General features: G+C 57.0%; 2 protein-coding genes across 2 annotated transcripts in view; both read left to right on the top strand.

Annotated features, from left to right (window-relative positions):
• Positions 1-12,199, top strand: part of PPARGC1B (PPARG coactivator 1 beta) — a 45,853-nt gene extending 33,654 nt beyond the window's left edge. The window contains exons 3-12 of the mRNA XM_040078493.2: positions 669-881; positions 2,710-2,820; positions 3,488-4,544; positions 5,002-5,038; positions 5,373-5,437; positions 5,829-6,600; positions 7,058-7,130; positions 7,886-8,007; positions 8,261-8,415; positions 9,963-12,199. Coding sequence (XP_039934427.1) covers positions 669-881; positions 2,710-2,820; positions 3,488-4,544; positions 5,002-5,038; positions 5,373-5,437; positions 5,829-6,600; positions 7,058-7,130; positions 7,886-8,007; positions 8,261-8,415; positions 9,963-10,066 — 2,709 coding nt within the window. The 3' untranslated portion in view covers positions 10,067-12,199. The remainder of the gene's footprint in view (positions 1-668; positions 882-2,709; positions 2,821-3,487; positions 4,545-5,001; positions 5,039-5,372; positions 5,438-5,828; positions 6,601-7,057; positions 7,131-7,885; positions 8,008-8,260; positions 8,416-9,962) is intronic.
• Positions 12,200-17,551: 5,352 nt separating this feature from the next.
• Positions 17,552-22,477, top strand: LOC120759391 (E3 ubiquitin/ISG15 ligase TRIM25-like). Its single transcript, XM_040078569.2, has 6 exons — positions 17,552-18,264; positions 18,878-18,973; positions 19,344-19,577; positions 19,672-19,694; positions 20,613-20,779; positions 21,373-22,477. Exons 1-6 carry the CDS (start codon positions 17,653-17,655, stop codon positions 21,447-21,449), a joined length of 1,209 nt encoding a protein of 402 aa, XP_039934503.1. The 5' UTR covers positions 17,552-17,652; the 3' UTR covers positions 21,450-22,477.
• The last annotated feature ends 223 nt before the right edge of the window (positions 22,478-22,700 follow it).

Raw genomic sequence — 22,700 nt, 5'->3', positions numbered from 1 at the left:
TGAGATGTGCCTTGCGCTACAGCTCCCCTGAGCCAGTTTTTGGGTGAACAGCGTGGTCTGGGGATGCTGATGGGAGATTTGGGTGTGACTGTGGCTGTGCTCCGGACAGGCTCTCTCACAGAGCACTGGGTGCACCAGCTTTAAGGGTGAGGGCTGAGAGCCCCTGAGGAGCCGGAGGTGCCTGTGTTCGGGGGCTTCTAGTGAACACAAAGCTCAGATTGGTTTTGTCACAAGCTGTGGCAGCGGTGCAGCCCGGGCAGAGCTTCCCCTGTGCCCTCCTGGGAGCCTGTGCCCTCTCGTCCACTGGGCAGCCCTGGCTGAGCTCACAGCTCGCAGCTCTTGCAGCCCAGAGTCAGGAGGGTTTGGGCCAGGAGTTTTTCCTCACAGATCCTGCATCTGCTGCTGTTTGCCTCATGGTGGGGTGGAGGGTCTGCTGGAAAAGAAGATGCTCTGATTCATTCTTCTGCTGGGGTGCAGGTGGACAGACTGATGCTCCTTTTCCAGGTCCCTCCTCATCCCATGCTCGTGCTGTGCTGGGAAAAAGCTCCCACAGTGGGGTCACTGGGAAGTGTGGGAGCTGCTGTGGCTCTGCTGGTCCCCGTCCCCTCTCCAGCATCCCGGGGACCCTCCGCCTAACACCCCCTTTCTTCTCTGCCTGCTCCTTTCAGATAATAGACAGCGAGAACGAAGCGCTGCTGGCAGCCCTCACCGAGACTTTGGATGATATACAGGGAGATGACATGGGCCTGGCTGCCTTCCGAACTATGGAAGAGGGGGACACGCTCAACTCCGCCACCACCTCACCCGCCCCTTCCCCCAAACCCACCGCCCCGGTCACGGGGGGGCCGCCCCCGGCCCCCGAGTGTGATGAGCTGTCTCTAGTAAGAACCCACTTCCTACTGTTTAAGGTGGATTTGGATGAGCCCCAGATAAGCCGGCTGCATGGGTATGATAGGAAGCCAAGGTCTGAATTTTTTCATTCTAGGCTTAAAACTCTCTTTAACCGTCAATACCAAAGCATATACTTGTATTGTATACGTATACATGTTCTGCATCATCGCTGTCACCTCCATCACCATCCTCACGGGAACCAGCTGTGTGTATACAAACCCACCGATGGACGGGGCGGGGGCGCGTGGCAGAGGGCCGGGGGCTGCTTTGGCACACCCACTCCTGCTTTTAATGCCACCCGCGGGTGTGGGGCTGCCCGGGGCTCTCCCCGCCTCATCCCAGCCCCGTGCCCGTGGGCAGTGGTGGCCGTTCCCCCCGGCTCTTGCCCCGGGCTGAGCTCCCTGCTGTCACAAGAGGGGCTTGCCCGAGTGCCAGCCCCTGCCCTCGGCTTTCAGCGGGAGGGTTTGACCCTCCCTGTGCCTTCCACCAAAGCCCCTCAGGGGGCTGTGTGGCCTCCAGCCCCTCCAGATTCCGTGGCTGGAGCATCCCACTGGGTTCCCTGCAATACCGGGGCTCCAGCCCCGCTCCCCTTCCTGGCCAGGATGAACTGGGAGCGTTTCCTGCCGTCCCTGGCAGGTTCCCTGGCACAGGACCCCCAGCCTGCTCCCTGCTGCGGCTCTGGGTCCTCCCCAGAGCCCCCAGCCCGGCCCCGGGGTGTCCCCAAAAGGCCAGCAAAGGGGAGGAGTGACATCCAGTGGTGACAGCGTGCATTTCCACCGCCCCCGCCCCGCGGGGTATATATCACACATGACCTGTATGTGTATATATAGGATGTATACGTTGCAGGGGCGGGCGGGAAGGGGTGCTGGGCGCTTCCACCAACAGGAGCCTCACTCCTAAAGCTGCGGGTGCCCCGGCTGGCGTTTCCTGGCAGACCCTGCCCCGGGCACCCCTTTTCTATCCCTCCCTAACCCCCCAGGGCTCCGTGCCCCCCGGGAGCCCCAGATCTGTCTCTTCCTGCAGTCCCCGGTGCCTACGCAGTCGTCTTGCTGTCGAGCTGTTGTCGCCTCGGGTTGTTAGCGCCACACGGGCATAATTTCAAATGTCGTTGTTGGGCATGGGGTCTGGGGTGGTTTTTTTTTTTTTTCCCCTCCCCCTGACCAAAATTGGGGTTGAGTGGAAGGAGAAGGTTGTGCTGACCGTGCTGTCAGAAGCGGTGGCACTGCGGGGTGGCCTGGGGAAAAACCCTGCTCCCACATTGCCCGTGGGCTTGGCACGGTGCTGGGGGATCCTCGAGATCCCACAGGGATTTGCATCTGCAAAATGCCTTGAGAGCTCATTAATGAGTCGAGGCCCTCTGTGGATGTTTTGGCTAAATGAGCCTCGAAAGGCCACAGCGAGCTGTCCAAACCCATCCCTCACACCGGTGTAAAGCCTCTGTCACCTCAGGGCACAACTGGTGGAGTGAGAAGCTGGGATGCCACGGCAGCTCCTGTGTGTGTGACACCGGCGGGGAGGAAGGAGATTCCCTCCTGTCCTCACTGCCCCAACCTGCCTGGGGGTCCCTGGGCTCAATGCTGTGGGGACAGCCCCGACCCCCACAGGGCTGCACACAGCCAGGCACCTGCCCCACGGCCACCAGGGGCTGGCAAATCCTAACCCCAACCCTCCCTGCCTGATTTTTTTACACCCCATTTTTGGGTGGGATGCTCGATGATGGATGCGCTCACACGTGAGCCAAGGGGCTGAGGGCGTTGGGCGTTTATCTCCTGCCCTCGCTGCGATGCCGACCCCTTTTCTTGCCCCTTCTCTTTGCAGCTGAAGAAGCTGCTCCTGTCTCCGTCGCCTCCGAGCTGCGAGGCCCAGCGGGACGGGAGCGCCCGGCGCCCGGGGACCCCAAAGTCCCGGCCCGCACGGCCCTGCACAAAGGTACTGCCTGCAGCCCCTGCAGCACCCCCCGCTGTCCCAAACGGGGCTGGTGGGGAGCGTGGGCAGCCTCTGGGCTGGGCAAGGGGTTGGGGACAGGCAGGGGCTGTCACCCGCAGCGCTCCCGTCCCTGTCTGGGCTCTGCGCAACTTTAGACTTGGTGCTGTGCTAAGAAGCACCTTGATCTCCCCTGAGCCCAGCGGGGGTTCGGTCTTTGCCCCTTCTCTGAGCGCCCATTTGTGAAATCAAACATGTGAAAGCCCCCTGCGCTCCCTGGGCACCCCCTTGCCCCCCTCCCTGCTGACTGAGCCCAAGCCACGGCCTTTGGCCACCAGTCATAGTGCAGAACCCACCCCAACGCTTCAGCTGCTGTGAAACCCGGCAGAAGGTGCCACCAGAGATTTTTCCTGCCTTGCTAATGGTAATTGTGCGGTGCATTAGGCCTGGCAAATTAGATTGTGTGGGAAGAGCAGCAGATCCCTCCTGGGGAGAAGGAGCATCTCTGCGTGCAGGAGGGGCGGCACTGGGGCACGGGGCTGACCCCAGCGAGGCCGGGGTGCCGGCGAGGCAGAACTGGGGGGTTCGAGGGCGTGGGGCGGCTCTGTCAGCCTCGCCCCGGGGTCGTGGCAGCGGGGCTCGGGGCTGACTTTCTCCTCTCTCCTCTCGGAAGGTGGAGGGTCCCCGGGACAGGAGGGCGAGCGTCCCGCAGGCACAGAGCCGCAGCTGCACGGAGCTGCACCGGCACCTCACCTCCAGCACCTCCTGCTCCCACACCAAAGCCCCCCAGGCACCCGAGGAGTGCCCCGGCAGCGCCCACCACCCGTCCCCGGGCGCCTGCGCCCATCACGAGGACGACAGCGACTCCAGCGAGGACTCGCTGAGCTCCGGCGACTCTGCGGCCGGCCTGTCCTCGGCGGAGGACGGCACGGGCGGGCAGTTCTCGTGCGAGGGAGAGCTGCACTCGGTGGTGGAGCTGATCCGCTACATGCACACCTACTGCCTGCCCCCTCGCAAGCTGCCCGCCCGCGACCCCGCCGACGCCCAGCCCCAGCAGCCCTGCAGCCCCTTCAAGAGAGCCAAACCGGACTGTGCCCCCGCGCCGGGCAGCGCCCAGGGTCGGCCGGGCTGCGCCTGGCAGGCGGCGGGCGGCTGCAAGAAACCCGGAGCGTCCTTCTCCATCCTGAAGGAGCTGCTGGCGCGGGACCTGCTGTGCGACGTGAGCAAGCCGTACCGCCTGGGCAAGCCGGTGTACGCGGCCCTGGCGCGGCCGCCCGGCTCCCGCTCCCCCGTGCCGCCCGCTGGGGACGATGCCGGGGCGAGAGCGGCGGCGGAGAAGGGCGAGCACCGGCGGAGCCCCGAGGAGGAGGCGCCGCGGGAGCTGGGCGGCCTTGAGGACGATGCTGGGAAGCAGGAGGGCGCAGGGAAGGCGGCCCGCAGGCAGGACGGCGCGGTTTACGCCGTGCGCCGCTCCAAGAGACTCAACCCCGAGCTCGGGCACTGGCTCTCCTTCCTCGACGAGCCCCACGCCGAGTCCTCCGCGCCCCTGGGCTGCAGGGAGGCCGCGCCGTGCCCGCTGCTGGAGGGCTTCTCTGCCGAAGAGCCGGCGGCCGAAGTGGAGGTGGGGGGCACAGCCCCGTTGGCAGAGCCCCAGCCCCTCTGCCTGGGCTCCCTGGGGGACGGCGAGGCGGGCACCGAGAGCCGGCGCTGTGCCCTCCTGGAGCAAACAGGTGAGGGCTGGGGGATCGTCACCGCTCGCCCACCCTGGCGTGCCCGTGCCGCCCCTGCCGTGGGCGAGTGCTGCTGGCAGGAGAGCTGTGAGCAGCCCCCTGTGCTGCCTGGCTGTGGGGTGCCATGCATGGGGAGCTGGGGGTCTGTTCTCTTTTGGGGTGTTTTTTTAATCCACGGGCGTCTTCTGCCTCAGTTTCCCCATCCTCATAATGAGGTGAAGGAGTTGGCGTGGCCTTAACCCAGCTGGGGTTAGGTTGCCTCATCCCTCCAGATTCTCCCCCTGGATCTGGGCTCTGGGGTTCAGCTGCAGTGGTGCCCCAAGACCCCAGCAAGCTGCAAGTGCAGGAATGGCTCAGCCCTGGCAGCGTGAGCCGTCCCTGTCCTGTGGGCAAAGCCCTCAGTGGGCGCTGCAGGGACACAGCTCCACTGGTAACCCGCTTCTCTCCTGCCTTGCAGAAACACCCCGGTGTCTCACGCTGTCCTTGGCACAAACGTAAGTGCAGATGGGGCTGAGCGAACCAGGCTGGGGCTGGAAACTGCCTGGGGTGGTGGTGGCTGGGCAGGGCTCTGTGTTTGCAGAGCACAGCCAGCTGGGCACGGGGCTGTGGGGAGCCACAGGCTGCAGGGAGCTGGGACAGTCCCATGCCCAGCGCAGGGCATTGTGTGTGTGCCCTGGAGATGCTGACCCCACTGCTCTTGTGGGGTTGCTCCATCAGCCAGGGTGGGAGAGTTCAGTCCTGAGCAGTGTTTTCTCAGCTTTCTTTTGGGTTTTGGGGCTGTGGTTCACCTGAACACTTTCTCTCTGCTGATTTTCTGCTCTTCTCCAGTGACCCAACCTTTGGGAAGAGAAACTTTGAGCCAATGCTGACTGTGGAGCTGTGCGGGACAGCAGGTAGGACAGGCTTTGAATTCTTTAGTTTCAAATCTCCTCTGGGGGGTGGGAGGGGCTCATTTACCCTAAAATCAGCCTGGAGCCATCAGTTCCAGCCTACCCAGCCAAGGGGACACCTTTGTCCCCTTGCCACTGCAGGCACAGGAGACTCCCTGTGCACCACCACATCCGAGCACCGGAATGCGTTTGGGGTGGGAGGAGCTGCTCAGGGGGGGCCCTGCCTGAGCCAGGAGGGAAGGGAGAGTCCTCTGGTCCCTACTGGGATCAAGGCATCCTTCTTGTTCCCCCAAGTGCCACTGGATGAGGCTGTGGGTGCAGCCCAGGACTGGCGTGGGGCCGCGCAGCACGGAGGGGGCAGAGCTGACTCCCGCCCTTTCTTTGGGGGGTTCAGGTCTCACACCGCCCACCACCCCGCCCTACAAACCCGCCGAGGAGGACCTGTACAAGCCAGACATCCCCCAGGAGCCAGGGAAGGAGGACGGGCTGTCCCGCAGCCCCGGGGGCGCCGGGGACGTGGCAGCCTCGAGCAAAGCCCCCAGGAAGCACCCGGAGAGGACGGAGCTGTTCGCCCACCTGAGCCGGGCGGGCGGGCGCCCGCTCCCCGAGCAGCAGGGCTTGCTCAAGAGACCCTTCTCCCGCTCCTTCGGGGACCACGACTACTGCCAGGTGCTGAAACCCGAGGCCGCCCTGCAGAGGAAGGTGCTCAAGTCCTGGGAGCCCCCGAGCCAGGTGGAGACGGAGCACAAGAGGAGGGTCCCGGCCGCCCACTACCAGGGGCTGGAGCTCGGCAAGGACGCGGGCACGGAGATGCTGTGGAAGGACGGCGTCAAGCAGCTGAGAGACCAGGAGATCAGAGCCAGCTTGACGAAGCACTTTGGCTTTCTGGACAGTGCCCTCGACGACGAGGACATGGTGTTCTGCAAGACCCCCGAGTACGACACCGTCTTCGAGGACAGCTGCAGTGAGAGCGGCTCCCCCGTGGAGGAGGAGGAGGAGGAGGAAGAGGAGGAGGAGGAGGAAGAGGAGGAGCATGGCAACACCAAGCTGTGCCTGAGGAGAAACCCCCTTTCCAGGACCAGTTTGCATTACTGCTCCCGGAGCAGGTCCAGCTCGGGCTCCTCGTGCTGCCGCTCGCGGTCACCTGCCAGCAGACGCACCTTCAGGTACGGGCGGCGCGGGGACTTCGGGGCTGGTTTTGCCCCCTGAATTTTCAGCGTGGCGCGGGGCAGCCCCAGTGCGCTCTGCTGTGCTGGCACCAGCGCTAAAGATGCTAATTAATGAAAGAAGAACTATGGAAAGAATTGGTACTGCATCAGCCGCTGCTGCAAGCATCAGCCACGGCCTGAGGGAGCAGTGGAAGAACGAAGCAGCTGGGGGGGTGCTCCATGGGTGACAGGGTGTGGGCAGGCACCCAAACTAGGGACCCAAGCCAGGCCTGGCATCTACGAGAAAAACCTCCCCGGTGTCCTTTCCAGTGTTTCCAGACCCCAGCCTCTCCTTGGCTCCCAGTGCCCCTGAGTGCCCACCCACTCCTGTGGGTGTCTCAGCTTCTCAGTGATGTTTGCAGCTCTCCCAGCAGCTCCCCCAGCCCCGGGCTGACCTCCTGTCCCTCCCTTGCAGGTGTGAGAACGGCGAGCAGTGTCAGGGCGGGAGCGGGCAGCGGGGCCAGCTGAAGAGACGGGAGAAGGCCATGGTAAGTGAGCAAGGACCCCACGGGGACAAAGCAACCCCAGCCCTCGGCTCATCTGCTCCAAAAAGCACCAGTGGAGCCCTGGCTTCAGCATCCCTTGGTGCGAGGCCAGCGTTAAACAAGGACACGGGGGTGGAGGGGGGAGAGGAAAACCCAACGTGCAGAGGGAGCCGCCAGCGACTGGCAACACACGGAGTCCTTGGCACGGGGATGCCCGGAGCAGCCTACGCTGGTGCCTCAGTGCTCTTGGCACTGGCACTCTGTGGGGCGAACTGGGGAATCCCTGAAGCTGCTCAGCTGTCACAGATGTGGCCCCGCTGCGTCCTCGTGCACCAGGAAGCCGTGGGCACGTGCTGGGAGCTGGGAGAGGGGTGGGCAGGCGGCAGAGTAAATTGGTGCTCCCTACTGTTGTGCTCACACACTCACTCACTCACTCATTCACACACTCACACACACACACACACACTGCTTTGGCACTTTTTCCAATTGCAATGCAACTGGATTTTGCCCCTGGCAATATTTGGGAATATATCCCATGTTTGCCAGGAGAAGCTGAAGGAGCTTCAAGAACGCAGGAGAATTTTAAAAAAGAGAAGGGGGCAGCGGCTGCTGCAGCCTGGTTATGGCTGTGCTGGGGGTGACACAGTGGAGATGTCAGTGTGTCCACGGCAGTGCTGGCTTGCAGGGGCTCCTCCACAGCCCATCAGCAGCACAGAGGTGCAGGCTCCAAGCCTGAAAGCTTTTGGTTGCTTTGGCAGGGGGAAGGCCGGGTGGTGTACATCAGAAACCTCTCCAGCAGCATGAGCTCCAGCGAGCTGAAGAAGCGCTTCGAGGTGTTTGGTGAAATCGTGGAGTGTCAGGTCCTGTCCAGGACTAACAGGTGAGCTGTGGTCCAGGGCTCCAGCAGCTACAGGCAGCTCCTCTCCCCAAGCCCCACAGCACTGCCAGTGCCACATCAACGGGTCAGCCGAGCCCTCGGTCTTGGTGCTTCGGTCAAGGAGATTCAGTGTGTCCGGGGATCCAAGGGCATCCGTGGGACGGAGCAGTGGAAGAATGACGGGCCAGGGGTGTAGTGCTGCATCACAAGGGCTGTGGGGCTCATCACATCTTGAATTCTCTCTCTGGTTGCTCAGGGGGGAGAAGTACGGCTTCATCACGTACCGGTATTCCGAGCACGCCGCCTTATCGCTGAAGAACGGCCCCTCGCTCAGGAAGAGGAACGAGCCCTCCTTCCAGCTCAGCTCTGGTGGCCTGGGGCGCTTCTTCTGGACCAGATACGCCGACCTGGGTGAGGAAGCAGCAGCTGCTTTGTCTCTTTTATCAGCACAGAGCTGTTACAGCACACTGCACCGCTGAGCCCCGCTCACGCGGGGATCCCAAACACCTTCCGAGCCTGCAGGAAAAGCCCTGTGGCTTTCCTACGGCTCGTGGAACTGCTCACGGCTCAGACAGGTGGATTGGCAAACTGGGGAGAAGGGAAAAAAACCTGGTGTGAGGCCTCAGGGTGTGTTGGCTGCAAAATGTAGCATCACAGCCCGGGGCTGCCGGGTCTCAGCTGAGCGCTGCCCGTCCTGTGTCTGCTGAGTTTTTGCACAGTGCTGGAGGCTTTCCAGCAGAAAACCCTTCCCAGGCATTAGAGAAGGCAGTCAGCAACGTTTCACTAGCCCAAGAGGTGATGTGGGTGGTTTGCTGCCCTGCAGGACAGATCCACCACGCTGCCCGTGCGCTCCGGAGCCAAAGTGACAGCACTGAAATGTGCCGTGGTGACATTAATCCTCCCGGTGCTGCAGCGAGGTCTCAGTGACTGTGCCACCAGGGCTGCAGCTGAGCTGAGGGCCAGGAGCCAAACCCTGAGCTCGTCCTGCAAGAGAAATGTGTCCCAGGCTTTGCCCAGCCCTCCTTGCTTCAGGTGTTCCACCAACACTGCATGTTTATTGCTGTACCCTCTGCAGGGGCTGAAGGGTTCTGGATCCCACTTGATGAGTGAAAGACTGAGGTCCAGAAAATAAAGCCCCAAGTCTTGACTTACGTCCAGATGCCCCATCTGATACAAGTACTCCCTGATTTTTTTATCGCCTTGCAGCATCTGCTCTGCTTAGAGCAGCCACCCCTTGACTTTGATTGTGGGCACAAATGTCCGTTGTTCATCTGAATAAATCCCAGAGCCTCCCATTTTGGGCACAGAGAAGTTAGGAACCGGGTAGCACCCCATGAGGAGATGGTGGCTGTGCAGTGCTGTGGGGAGGGAGGCCAGAGCTGCCCCCCTGGCCGAGAGAAGCCCCCTCAGTGCTCCTCACCTGATTTCTGCAGAGCCACCACTCACCCCCTTCCTGCACAGCCCGGCTCATTGCCAAAACCCTGCTCATCCTGCTGCAGGGTGAGAAGGGGAGCCCCCAGGCAGAGGTGGAATGCAACCACTCAAAAATACACACCCGAAACGTTAAGCTGCTGTGAAATTCAGCCTTAGCTCTGCTGAATTCCCTGGGCTTTCCAGGGGCACCCCGTGTTCAGCTCCTGGCAGAGGGCTGGCAGTGGAGCAGGCTGGCTCTGCCACCAGCATGGCTCCCGTGGGGTAGCCCCGTGCCAGCCCCTCCAAATTCAGCAGATTTTTTCAGCCCTGGCAGTGAATGTCAGAGCCGTGTGCCCTGCCCAGCTGGCTGCAGCCCCTCTGCCCCAGTCCTGTCACCATCACCGCTGCGTGCAGCCTGCCTGTGCAGTGGCAGGGCACTGAGCAGCGCCCTGCTGTGCCTCAGTTTCCCCCTCAGTGAGGCAGAGAGGACGCTGATCCCCACCCCAGTCACTGACCCGGCTGCCTTGTGTCCCTGCCATCCCCAGATTGCGGCACGGACGAGTCCTCCCCAGCTCCGGTGAAAAGCAAGTACGAGACCATGGATTTCGACAGCTTGCTGCAGGAGGCCCAGCTCAGCCTGCATCGGTAACAGCCTTAACCTTGGAGGAATACCTCAATACCTCAGTCAAGGCACTTCCAATATGTTTACGTTTTCAAAGAAATTATTCAGTCTATGGCAAGCGAGAGAGAGCGAGAGAGAGCGAGAGCACGCCCGCGAGAGAGAGACTGCTGTCCCCTGATCGATGTTTACATTGAACAAAGCTGCTTCTGTCTGTGAGTCCCCATGGTGTTGATGTCTCACTGCCACACGTTAGTCCCCCCCTCTGCTTCTGACTGGTTGTTTTAGGGTGAGCCTAGGAGCCCCCCGGCCCCTCTCCCCGCTCCCGGCCCTCCCCATGCTCCCGCCGTGGAGTTGCAGCTGTGTTCACCATAACATTTTCTTTTTGTCCGTAGTGTGTGATGATGAAATTGTTCATTGTGAATAGAATCAGGATTATAAACTAATTTTTAATAGAAGAAGAGGAAAAAAAAAAAAAGTATATACTTAAAAAAAAAAAAAAGTATTTATGGCTCAGATGTACTGTAATTCAGATTTATTGTACCGCTTCCTTGATTTTTAACTATGCACTGTAATGAGGCACTTGCCACTCAGCAAATGGGGGGTCAGAGCAGCCACGGAGCTGACATTCCCCTGCCTCCCCTGCTGGCAAACCGGGGTGCTCGGTGCTTGCCCCGGGGTCACCCACTTTGCTGTCAAAGCCATTCTTCGTGCTGGGGTGGCCCGAGCCCCCCCAGCATCACCCCCGTGCTGAGCTGGGTGATGGAGCCGGGGCTTTGCAGGCTGCAGAGGGTGGGACAGGGATGCAGTGCCCGCAGCCAGCGCTGCTCCGGCCCTGCTGGAGCCAGGAGAGAGGGGCTGGGCCAGCCAGGCCCGGCTCGGTGGGTCCTGCTGGCACAGGATGGATGTGTCCGGTCCGTGTGGAGGAGCTGGCTCCTCTCCAGCCCCTTGGGTGGCTGGGAGACTGGCCAGGCCCTGTGGCTTGATCCACGCTCGCTTCCACACCCTGCAAAGCAAGCGGGGCGAGAAAAGCTGTCCGTGCTTCCCGCTGGGCAGCCAGCCCCAAACCCAGCCCAAAGTCCAGCCCCAAACCCAGCCCAAAGTCCAGCCCCAAACCCAGCCCAAAGTCCAGCCCAAATGCGGAGAGGTGTGGGGCACAGCACCCACACCGAACACCCGCCCAGCACCCTGCCCCGTAGCTGATAAGCCATACAGGTCCCAGCACCCACCCACAGCCCGGCCCCGTCCCACGCCCGCCAGCGCCCCGGGGCACAGCTCTGCCCCCGGCCGAGGGCGCTCGGGGCTGGATTAAATGCCACATTTACTCGTGCACTTGCCCTCGGCGCGTGGCTGCGGTGGGGTGGGGACGCAGCCCTCCACCAGCCGGAGCAAAGCCCACCACCAGCCGGCCAGAGGCACTCTTTTCCCACGGGAGCGGGGATCTTGCCGCTCCTCAAGCCATTGCCACCTTCTCCTTTTATTTTCGAGCCCCAGAGACCGCTAGGGATTCAGCCATCCTCTGTAGATAGAATATTATAGCCTTAACTCTGCCAATAGATAGATTAGAGTCTCCTGGGGTCTCCCCACGACTCGGGGGGTTCTCTCCCCGGTTCCCTGGGTATGTTCCGTCCTGCAGGGAGAGTGACCAAAGCCTCGGAAATGGCACGGGATGCGACACCGAGCGCCGGAGCCCTGCCGGGGTGGCCCCTGGCTCGGGGGCCGGAGCGCAGCCGGGCTCTGGCGGGAGCAGGAACGCCGGCAGCGCCGACACCAGCACAGTTCCCTGGCTGTTCCCCTCGGGAGAGCCGTGGTTCTGACAACACCCGGCCCGGCAGCGCCAGGGCCCAGAGGCCAGCGCGGGGTCCCCGAGGCGCCGCCGGTGACGATCGCTGCCGGGGAACGGCCCTTGTGCCACTTCAGCCTCGGCAGTGAAATCTGGCGTCTCTCCCCACCCCAAAACCCGCCCTGTTCTCATCCCACCTCAGCGACCGCGAGCAGCTCTTGGCCGAGACCGAGCATCTGCTATTGGCAATTGCCTCATTGTAGCTTTGCCTTTTTCTGTCCTAGTATTTCCTCACGATGATGATGTTTACATGTGATTGCTATAGAGCTTATGTAGAATGTATATAGCGACACATTTAGGGTGGGTAGTACTGTCCTGTGCTGTGCTGATGTTTTTCAGAAAAAAAGATCAATCCAAAAGAAGAAAAAAAAGAAAAAAAAAAAAAAAAAGCAACCAAGGAAAAAAAAAAGAAAAAAAAAAAAAAAAAGGCAAAAAGAAAAGAAAAAAAAAAAAAAAAAGGCAAATAAGTGGAATTCTTCCATCTCCCACTCAGCTGGAGGCACCCATGGCCGGGCCCCGCTGGGGATGCATCAAGGGTGGTGGAGGGGAAGGGTTAGCGCAGAGCTGGGGGGGCTCCAGCCCGCTCCAGGGGATCAGCCATCACTTCCCAAGCACTGGTTTTGGCAAACCCAGATCCAGAATTTCCCAGTGTTTCCCTGTGGCTGGGTGCCCTGGGTCGGGCCCCGAGCCGGTGCTGGGGAAGGGGAGAGCTGTTCCTGCACAGAGCTCATCAGTACTGCAGCCCTAGGGTAGGAACAGATGCAATAAGTGGTCTTCGTGGTGCCTGAAGCCTATAAGTGGGGTTGGGTTTTCTTGGTTTTGGTTTGGGTTTTTTATTTTATTTTTTTTTCCCATTCGCTTGGGATGGTTCCTTTTCCCTCCTCCCCCCAAAAAATCTTTCTTTTCCAGGACTAATGCACTATGCTTAGAGCCCCTTGGGCTGTGTGCTGCCTGCCCTGTGGCTTCCCCCCACCTTTTAGGACTGGTTGAAAAACAATTTTATTTTTTTTTTTAAGTTTTCGTGGGGATTTTTTTTCTAACTCTAAAGGTGTCTTTAGCTCCCAGCACTCGATTCTGCAGGAAGGTGGGTCGGGCACAGGGGCAGCTGAGAGCTCCCTGCTGAGCTGCCTAAGCTTTGGATGCTGACAAGGGAAAATGGGGCAGGAGCAAAGCAGCGCCCAGGCATTGCCAGAGGTGCCCAGAGCTTTGCAGGAGCTGCCAGGGACTGGGCACCCCCCCCTTTTCCCAAGGATTGCCTTTACACCCCACCCAGCCTTTGGAATCACCGTGGGTGCCCCTCAAAAAGGGACCCCTCGCACCCCAGCCCCCTGCGAGGGGCTGAAGGATGGGCAGGAGAAACCTGGGAGCAAAAGGGTTTCTTCTGGTAGGCAATAAAGGCGGGAGGAGATTTATTTTTTTAAAACTGTGTACGTATAGAACGTCCCCCAGCCGTTTGCTGCAGGTGCCGTGGGGAAACGCCGAATGTGTGAAGAGTTTCTGATAAAATGCCCCCTTTGCTCGTTTTGCACAGGTTTGCCCCAGAAAAACTCGTTGTTCGGGGGGGGCAGCAGGTTTCTGGCTGGAATCCAGCGTGTCCCTGAGGCTCCGCAGGGAGGAGCAAACTGAGTTTCTGAGTGTGTGGGCTGAATGCAGAGGACAATCCCAGGTTTTAGGTTGGATGCTGCCCCAAAGCAAAGGTTTCTCTCGATTCCTCAGCGCAGCTGCCTGGGCCGCGCGTCGTTCTGTCAGCACGTTACAGCCCTGAGCCTGATCTCAGCTCTGGGCCATGCAAATGAGTTTTGCAGATCAACACGGTTTTCTCCTTTTTTTGGGGGGGGATTTTTTTTCTCTTTCCGGAGGTCTGCCGAGTCCTGAGCTACACCGGTGTTGGAGCTGAACCCGACACCGTTCTGTTCTAAGTGCAGCCCTGACAATCTCAAGCAATACAGAGCCAAATGCAGCCTTGGGGTTTCATTTTGGGGTTTCATTTTGGGGTTTCATTCCTCTTCCCTCGCCCTCCCCGGGGCCAGGGGCAGCAGCAGGAGTCGGGGAGGGAGTGTGTGAGTGCATGTGAGAAAGAGAGAGAACGGTTCAGTTGATGCATTTCTTGAGAAAGGTGTAAGAATTTCACCTAAAAAGGGGCACATCTGCTTTCTTATTTATAAAAAAAAGCTGAATTCTGTCTTTTTCTCCTTTTTTTTTTTTTTTTAATTTTTTTCTATGTAAAAGGACACTGCTCATGATTATTAGGGGCCAATTCTGCCTCCCTTGCTCACGCTGAGTAAGTACTACTTAACTCTGCAATTTTCTACTTGCAGAATAAGTAAAAGCAGCAGAATTGATTCCTCTATGATTAAGAATCAAGTTTTTAGTACTTTTTTTTTTTTAATTGGTAGTGGTTTTGGTTTTTTTTTTTTATATTTCACTTAATTTTTCCCCCGGTTCCGTTCTGTTGTGTCCTTATTTATGTAATATACTTTAACCTTAAGAGATGGCATGGATTCTTATGCCTTTCCTTTATTATTATTGTTATTATTTTTAAAAAAACAAAAGAGATTTATTTCTAGTGTGATTTAACTGTCTACCTTCTAAAATGAGAGAACGTTTTCTTGTATTTTTACATTGTCAGATTCTATAGTTTCATAGATAATTTAACCAAATCGCTCAATGTATTCTCTATATCTATCCAGTGGGTATAAAAGTTCTATTTTAAATTGTGTAAATACTTCAGAACTGGCTTCTTTTTCCAGACTCCCCTGCCGTGGAGTTTCTTGTTTACATCAAAAAGACTGTAGAATCTCTACGCTCATGTACTGTAAATAGTGAAGTGATCTGCCTATAAATAAACGATAACATATATACTATAAAGTGGAAAGAACAAAAAAAGGAAGACATTTGTGCTGCTATACTTTAGTTTTTAGTGCAAGTCTGCTCGGGGTGAGGCGTTTTGCTCTGCCTGGCTGGCAGTGGGGCGGTGCCAGTGCCAAGAGGGTGGCAGAGCCTCCCAGCTGCCAGGGATGCAGCTCCTGCCTGGGAACATCCCTCTCTGTTGCTATTTGAAGTGTGGCTTCCCCCAGTTTGACTCATGCAGGAAAAACCTGGGCTCTGGGCTTCGAGTGGGGCCACTGCCATAGGACCCCTGGCCAAAGAAAGTCCCCAGGTGGAGTGGGTGAAGAATGAAGCAGGGCATGCTCCTGAGGTAGTCTGGAGTGATGAAAAAGAGTGCAGGAAAAAGTGTGGAAAGGCTCCAGGTGGTGATGCGGCAGCTGTGCAGCTCAGGATGGCACGTGGAGAGCCCCTGGGGCCAGGAGAGCAGGCCCTGGGAGACAAAGTGGGGCACAGCCGTGGTGTCCTGGCTCAGGATGGCACCTGGAGAGCCCCTGGAGCCAGGAGAGCAGGCCCTGGGAGCCAAAGTGGGGCATGGCCGTGGTGTCCTGGCTCAGGATGGCACCTGGAGAGCCCCTGGGGCCAGGAGAGCAGGCCCTGGGAGCCAAACTGCTCTTCCAGGGGCACAGCCGTGTCCTGGTGTCCTGGTGTGCTGGTGTCCTGGCGTCGTAGTGTCCTGGTGTCCTGGTGTCCTGGTCCCTGTGGCAGTCCAGGCTCTGGAAGGGATGTTTGGAAGGCCTGGGCAGGCCCAGCACGGGCACAGCTGCCCCGGGCACCCCATGCCAGCCGTGCCCCTGTGAGGGTTCACCAGGCTGGAGAGGCTGCACTGATTTTATCCACAGCACGGGTCAGTGATGCTGCCAGGCTGGAGGATCCCAGCAGCCCAAAGGAGCAGCTCTGCAAGGTGCTGAGCTGTGCCAGCTGCTGCCTTGGGCTGGTTTGCAGTGATTTAGGCAGCAGCTCTACACCTGCCTGTCTCCAGCACATCTGTGGGAGCCCAGTGTGGGTCCCCCAGCCGGAACCAGCCTCCCACCCCAAACCCAGCCCCTCATCCCTGCCACTGCTGCACCCAGAGGGCACAGCTGATGGAAAGCCTGCTCCCTGCCGCTTTCCAAACCCAGCAGGCTTCAAGGCCACCAAAGAGGAATGTTGTTCTGAGATACATCAGGCACTGCGCTGCCAATCGCACCCAGAGAGGTGAAAACATGAATTTGGAGGGGGGAAATGTGGGAATGCAGCTGGGACAGCCAGCCACGGGGTGCCCAGGGTGGGCACTCGTGGAGCAGAGACACTGGAGTTGGGTTCCCAGGAGGGAGAGGGGCACACAAAGGAAGGGTCTGCAGGGAGGGACAGACCCAGAGCTGATGTTTGTCCTCCCAGCCATACCTGTGCCTCCAACACTGCATTCCCAGGCAGCCTCCTGGAAAATAAAGCACAGACACTGTATTGAACAATTGTTTATTGAAGATAACTCCTGCAAGCAGACCTAGAGTCTGAAGGGAGCTGTTGGTGAACGTTGACACCAGCCCAACGGTTCCGTTGGTCCCAGCAATTACTTCCGGGCATTTGGGAAAAATCCCAGCATGACTGGTTTTATTTTGGCATAACTTTGTGATAAAACAACTCCTTTTCACACAGATGGGTGCTTTTTTGGAGTAGCTCCGTGTGGCTGCTGGAGGGGAGGGAAGCAGTGTTACTTATCTCCTGGCACACTGAGCTGTCCTGGGCTGCTTTTCAGCGTTTCAGCTCCCACCTGTGCCCTGAGCAGTGACGTCTGACACCAAATCCTGCTGGGTTCTGCTGGCACAGGAGCTCCCCGACAGGGACCTCGGCCCTGTGCCACACAAGGTCTGCCCAGGGGCTCTGGAGGCTGCACTTAAGTAACCCGTGCCCGCTCAGGGTTCATCAGTCCCAGGTTGTTGTCCAGGTCCATCCAGGTGTCTTTGTAAAGGGGAACAGGTTTGGTTCCTTTGCTCTCTGGCTGCTGGTCCAGCTGTCCCAGCTCCCCGCCCACGAGGATTCCTCCCAGCTTTCCTTCCTGCCTCATTTCCTGACCCATCAAAGCAGGGCTGGACCTTCTGCCATGTTCCCCTCAAAGTGTGCACGCTCTCAGCCTCGAGCTGCTGCGCAGAGTTTGGCCTGTTGTCACTGAAAAGAGGGAATTAAACTCTCTAACACTGTCATTTCAATATTAGAAAGCGGCATTACTTTATTTCAGCCCCCAGGCATGTGGGGCGTAACTCCCTATTTATTATACACATCACACCTTGCTAACGGACCAGTTTAAATCTATGTAACTTTTATATATTCAATACACTTCCCCAAACTCATACTGATATGCTAAACACTCCCTGAATTTTCTGCTTATTTAAATCACTTCTTGGAGTTTATTTTCATTGGAATAGTGTTCTTTTGAGGGTCTCGGCTGGTCATTTGGGGAACATCCCATTCCTCCAATGATTCTTTTTTGGTCACAGGCTTCCAAAAACGTTTCTTCTCTTTGAATGCATCCCATTGCTGCGGTCTGGCCAGGACATTCCTTCTTATCAGCATCGCTCAGGCTCACAGCCTTTACAGCTGAGATAACCATTTGCACACAGGACAAAGCCCTGTCGGGTAAACCGAAAGGCATTCCCAAGACTTAATTAAACACGACTTGTTACAATTTTTTTTTTTTTCCCCCTCAACACCACGGCCCTTTCCTGCAGGGCACGGAGAGGCAGGAAGCCGGAGAGAGGGGGGAAATGACCCTCCCTGGCCAAGGGGAGGAGGCAGCGGCTTTCAGCCGACGGGGTGAAGGCTGCTTCTCTTCCGCACGGCATTTTCCTTTCGTTTCCCAGCAGAGCCCTCCCTCAGGCACCCAGCCCAGCCCCGGAACTGCGGCGCCATGGCCGGGACAGAGGCTATGGCCGGGCTGAGGGAAGAGCTGACCTGTCCCATCTGCCTGGACGTTTACAAGGACCCGGTGTCGCTGAGCTGCAACCACAGCTTCTGCAGGCCGTGCATCAAGCAGGCGCTGCGGAGCCCGCAGAGCGCTGCCCGCTGCCCGCTCTGCCACTCGCCCGGCGGCGAGCTGCGGCCCAACTTCCTCCTGCGCAACATCGTGCACAAGTTCATGGATGCTCCCGCGCAACAAGAGCCGCCGGAGCAGGAAGGGCCGGGCGAGGAGAAGGGGGAAAGCTCGGGCCGGCCGGAGAAGGTGGTTCTGTGCGATTTCTGCCTCCAGGAGCCTCTGCCCGCAGTGAAGACGTGCGTGAGCTGCGAGGCCTCGCTGTGCCAAGCCCACCTGAGCAAGCACGGCAGCAAGAACGCCCAGAACCACGTGCTGGTGGAGCCCTGCGATGCCCAGGTTCTGGCCGAGAGGAAATGCCCCAAGCACGGCAAACTGCTGGAGTGCTTCTGTGAGAACGACTGGGACTGCGTCTGCATCCTGTGCTCCATCGTCTCCCACAAGAACCACAAGATCATCAGCCTGGAGGAGGCTTTCGGCGAAGCTCAGGTGAGGGGCTGCTGGCACGGTGGGATGGGCACGGATTGTGCCCGGAAAACCCCGGAGAGCTGCCCGTGGCACGGGGGCGGCTCCTGAGTTCCGGAATTGCAGACCCGGGATGGGGCTAAATTGCAACCCTGGGCTTTTATTCTCGGTTTTGTCGCAGATTCTCTCTGGGTTTGGCCCTTGAGATACAAAACAAGGTGTTGTAAACGCTTTTTTCCCCTCCCGAGGGAAGAGTTTGGCCGGACTGGTGGGACTGAGTGCTCCTGGAAGGTTTTAGCTCTTGGTGCGCGTCCAAGCCGAATATGAGCCTGAGCTGCACTTAAGCAAAGATAATTAATGACAGAGTAACAGAAAGAAAAGTGCCAACAGAGGAAATAGCTTTATATGTGGCTTGTGCACATGAACAGTTTTCAGCTTCAAATTGTCTTTTTTTTTTTTTTTTGTGCTTGTAATCGTGGCATTTGTTCGGGGATAAAATCTTTATCTACTGATTTGTCCTGAGAGCATGCAGTGAGCAAACCTGCTGCCAGTCTAGCTTAACCCCTGTGGATAAAGCTGCTGATCTCGTGCATTATGCCAGTCCTGTCCTGATATCTCCTTCCGCTTATATCTGTAGATATCTTATCCCGGAACTCTGGAAACACTGAAAAACCAGGAAGCTGCGCTGGATCAAACCATAGCAAAGCTGCTGAAACAAGTGGAGGACCTAAAGGTTTGTTTCAAGGTCCCATATCACCTTGGGGTGGTTGCTTGCTGGTAAATGATGAGATAAAGTTTTCTTTTGCCCTTCCCCAGAAGGATTTTGAAGCTTTTTTTAGTTCCTGGGTGGTTTCTCACATATTTTTGATGTGTCTTCTTTGAGAAAGGACGGTGCATAACTTTCTTTCCAGTCTGGGGGCTACATTCTTAGTCAGGCTTGAGAGTCCGTGCCTCTTGATGAGCGGCTGGTGTGTGGCTTTTTTATTTTTCCAACCTTCAGTGTTTAGTTACTTCTCTCATCCCAGAAGAAAGACAGATTTTTTTCTGAGTGAGAGCTCATGTCGAAAATGTCCCTTACAATTTTGAAATTGTTTTCTTAATAGAGCGGAGACAGCCAGCTGAGGGCACAGGTGGAGGACTTGTTTGAGGAGATGCATAAGAAGTTAGAGAACAAAAAAGGAAACGTCCTGAAAGTTCTCAACGACTATGAGGAGCAACAAATTTATCGGATTGAGATAGAGATGAATAGTCACAAGAGGCAGAGGGATTCAGTCAGTCATGATGTTCAGGAGCTGGAGGCTCTAAGAAATCAGAGGGACACACTTCTTTTCACCAAGGTACCTATCAGCATCTCCCTTCCCAGAGACACACAGCTCCAGGCCCGGCCTGTGCCTGCACTGTGCTAATTCTGCTTTCAAAATGTCTTTACAGGCTTTTGCAGCAATTAAAGCCAGGTAAGCTCTTCCTGAGGTTTAATGTCTTTATTGACGATCTGGACGAGGGGATGGCGTGCACTGTCAGTAAGTTCACATACCGCACTGAGTCGGGCAGGTGTGGATGTGCTGGAGGGCAGGAAGCTCTGCAGTGGGGTCAGGACAGGCTGGATCCATGGGCTGAGGCCAGCAGTGTGAGATTCAGTGAGGCAAAGTGCCAGGTCCTGCACTGTGGTCACGACGATCTCACGCAGTTCCAGGCTGGGGAAACAGTGACTGGAAAGGTGCCTGGTGGGAAACTGGGAATGTTGTTCAGTGTTGGCTGAACACGAGCCCAGGTGTGCCTAGGAGGGCCAGAGGCCGGTGGCACACCAGTGTCTCAGCTGCAGTGTGGCAGCAGGAGCAGGGCAGTGACTGTCCCCTGTGCTGGCACTGCTGAGCTCACACCGTGAGCGCTGGGAACGGTTCTGGGACCCTCGTGGGGAGAGACACCGAGGGGCTGGAGCGTGCCCAGGGCAGGGAATGGAGCCCCAGGAGAGGCTGAGGGAGCTGGGAAGGGGCTGAGCCTGGAGAAAAGGAGGCTCAGGAGGAACCTTTGTGGCTCTGCACAAGTCCCTGACAGGAGGGGACAGCCGGGGGGGTCGGGCTGTGCTCCCAGGGAACAGGGACAGGAAGAGAGGGAACGGCCTCAGCCTGGGCCAGGGGAGGCTCAGCTCGGACAGCAGCAGGAATTTCTTCACGGAAAGGGTGCTCAGGCTTTTTGCCCAGGGAGGTTTGGATCCCCATCCCTGGAGTGTCCCAGGAAGGGCTGGAGGTGGCACTCAGTGCTCTGGGCTGGGGACAAGGCAGGCATTGGACACAGCTTGCACTTTATGGCCTTGGAGGTCTTTTCCCACCTCAGTGATTCTGTGGTTCTGTGATTCCTTCTGCATGTTTTAGGCAACGAAAGCCATTTCCTAGAATGGATGGTGTGAGGGTGCCAGAACCACCCATTGCTTTGCATAAATTAACAGCAGAGGCTATTCAGAATTCTTTCCAGCAATACCTCTCAAATATGGTCCTTTCCGTTAAGGCACCATCACCTTTGGGATACGAATCAACACCTGGTAAGTGCTCATTTCACTTTGTCAAATGCAAGATGGAGAAGTCAATAAAACATCTTTAAGACAGGACTATAATGAGGCACCAAGTACCTCTAGAAGTGCTAATTCCTCACACTGTATGCTTATTTGCACATGTGTGTGCAGCAAAGGGAGCTGGTCCTGGGATTCAGGGCTTTGGGGCATGCCTTAATACACCTTGCTAAACCAGTCTATGGACAAAGAGGCTTTTGAAAGTCCCAGGGCTTTTCTGGGAGGATTAAGAAGTAGAATACTCTGTGGCATCCCTTTGATTCAAGGGGAAAGTTAAGAACTCATCACAGCAGCAGCAAGGTGGAGTTTGCTTAGGACATAAATAACCTGGTCTTTCTGTGTAAACACTTCTACTCCTTTGCAATGCTTTGTAAGCTCAGCCTACAGTCCCAGAGCTGTGCACAGTAGGACACTTGTCTGACTGAATTGATTAAGTTAGGGTTCCCTGGGTACTGCTCTCTGGATGGTGCTTCAGCCCTCGCTGGCAGCGAGCCTCAGGTCAGGACAGAGGCAGATTCCAAATCTCCACAATTATCTGTTAATCATAATGTGTTTTTTCTGTTTAGGTCCCTTCACGTTTGGTGGTCATACAACACACCATGTCCCCATGTCTGGGTGTTACTCTGGTTTTTCTTTCAAGTAGCCTAACGAAATACAAATTCAGTGGCAATCATAATGATAACACTCATAAAAAAGAGAGAAAAGAGAGAGAAACCCCAGCCAAAACTAACGATGCACAGCACAACTGCTCCCCCATCACCTGCTCTCAGATGTCCAGCCACTGTTCCCAAGCAGCAATTGGCTCCTTCTGGCCTTCTCCCCCCAGTTCATATCCTGGGCGTGGTGTTCTGTGGTGTGGAATATCCCTTTGGCCAGTTTGGGTCACCAGCCCCAGCTGTGCTCCTTCCCAGCTTTTTGTGCACCTCCTGGCTGGGAGAGCACGAGGCATGGAAAGGTCCTTGGCTCAGGTTAAGCGCTGCTCAGCAACAGCCAAACCATCAGTGTGTCACCAACGTTACTCCCTACTGAACCCAAAACTGTACCAGCTGCTGAGAAGAGAATGAATTCCATCCCAGCACAAACCAGGACAGGACTCCAGCACGCACGGTGCCATCCCAGACGTGCAGGGTGACCAGAGCTGCTGCTGGGAGGACACCAGCAACGAGAGCTGCTGGAAGCTTGGAATTGTTTGTGCCTGGTTTGAATGCTGCCTGCAAATGCCTCACAATTACCTCTGTGAGTTCCTTACTTCAAAGACATCAGCGGCAGAAGAAGCACTCTGTCTTTGCTTGGTGTGTCTGTCAAGGCTGGACATTCTGCTGAGAATTTCAGGCTTACCGAGACAGGGACCCTCCCTTTGAAGTATCCCATCCGTGCTGCCACCAGCGTGTTGAAGCTCCTGCAGTGATGTGGAGACGAGGTGTTATTTGGTATTTCCAGGCCTTGCACGGAGGCTGCGCTAAGCTGACATTTCAGAAATTGGTTTGTGGGTTGCTATGACAGGAGCTATGACAGGAGGTGTATCACAGCACCCTGCTTCTTCCTGCCAGAGCTCCTCTTTTATTTGTTCTGTTAATCATAATGGAAGTTCCTTTTAGTTGCTCATTTTTGCTCAGCCAACAACACTGTGTTGGCTTCCTGTTATTAAAGTCACGTTACTAGCTTGCAAAACGTGATGGCAATTTATTTTATCTAAAAAGTTGACAGCACAACATGAACTGCTAGAGGACTAGGCAGCAGCAATGCTGATCTTTGATCTAAGGCGGCAGCTTTTGCCTCTGCCGCCTCTTTCCATCCTGCACCTCCAGTGCAGAAGCAAAGCTGCCCTGGGAGGTGAGGAGAGACTGGGCAGCGTTTTCTGCTGGAGAATGAAAGGAAACTTCCCAAAGTGGCT

The sequence above is a fragment of the Hirundo rustica genome, chromosome 14 (assembly GCF_015227805.2).
Source record: "Hirundo rustica isolate bHirRus1 chromosome 14, bHirRus1.pri.v3, whole genome shotgun sequence".
In the NCBI taxonomy this organism is placed as follows: domain Eukaryota; kingdom Metazoa; phylum Chordata; class Aves; order Passeriformes; family Hirundinidae; genus Hirundo; species Hirundo rustica.
This window is presented reverse-complemented; position numbering and strand designations above follow the sequence as displayed.

Coding starts and splice junctions, on each gene's coding strand:
- LOC120759391 (XM_040078569.2), top strand. CDS start 17,653: ATGGCCGGGACAGAGGCTATGGCCGGGCTGAGGGAAGAGCTGACCTGT. Junction 18,974..19,343: donor AACAAGTGGAGGACCTAAAG/GTTTGTTTCAAG, acceptor TTTTCTTAATAG/AGCGGAGACAGCCAGCTGAG. Junction 19,695..20,612: donor TTTGCAGCAATTAAAGCCAG/GTAAGCTCTTCC, acceptor TGCATGTTTTAG/GCAACGAAAGCCATTTCCTA.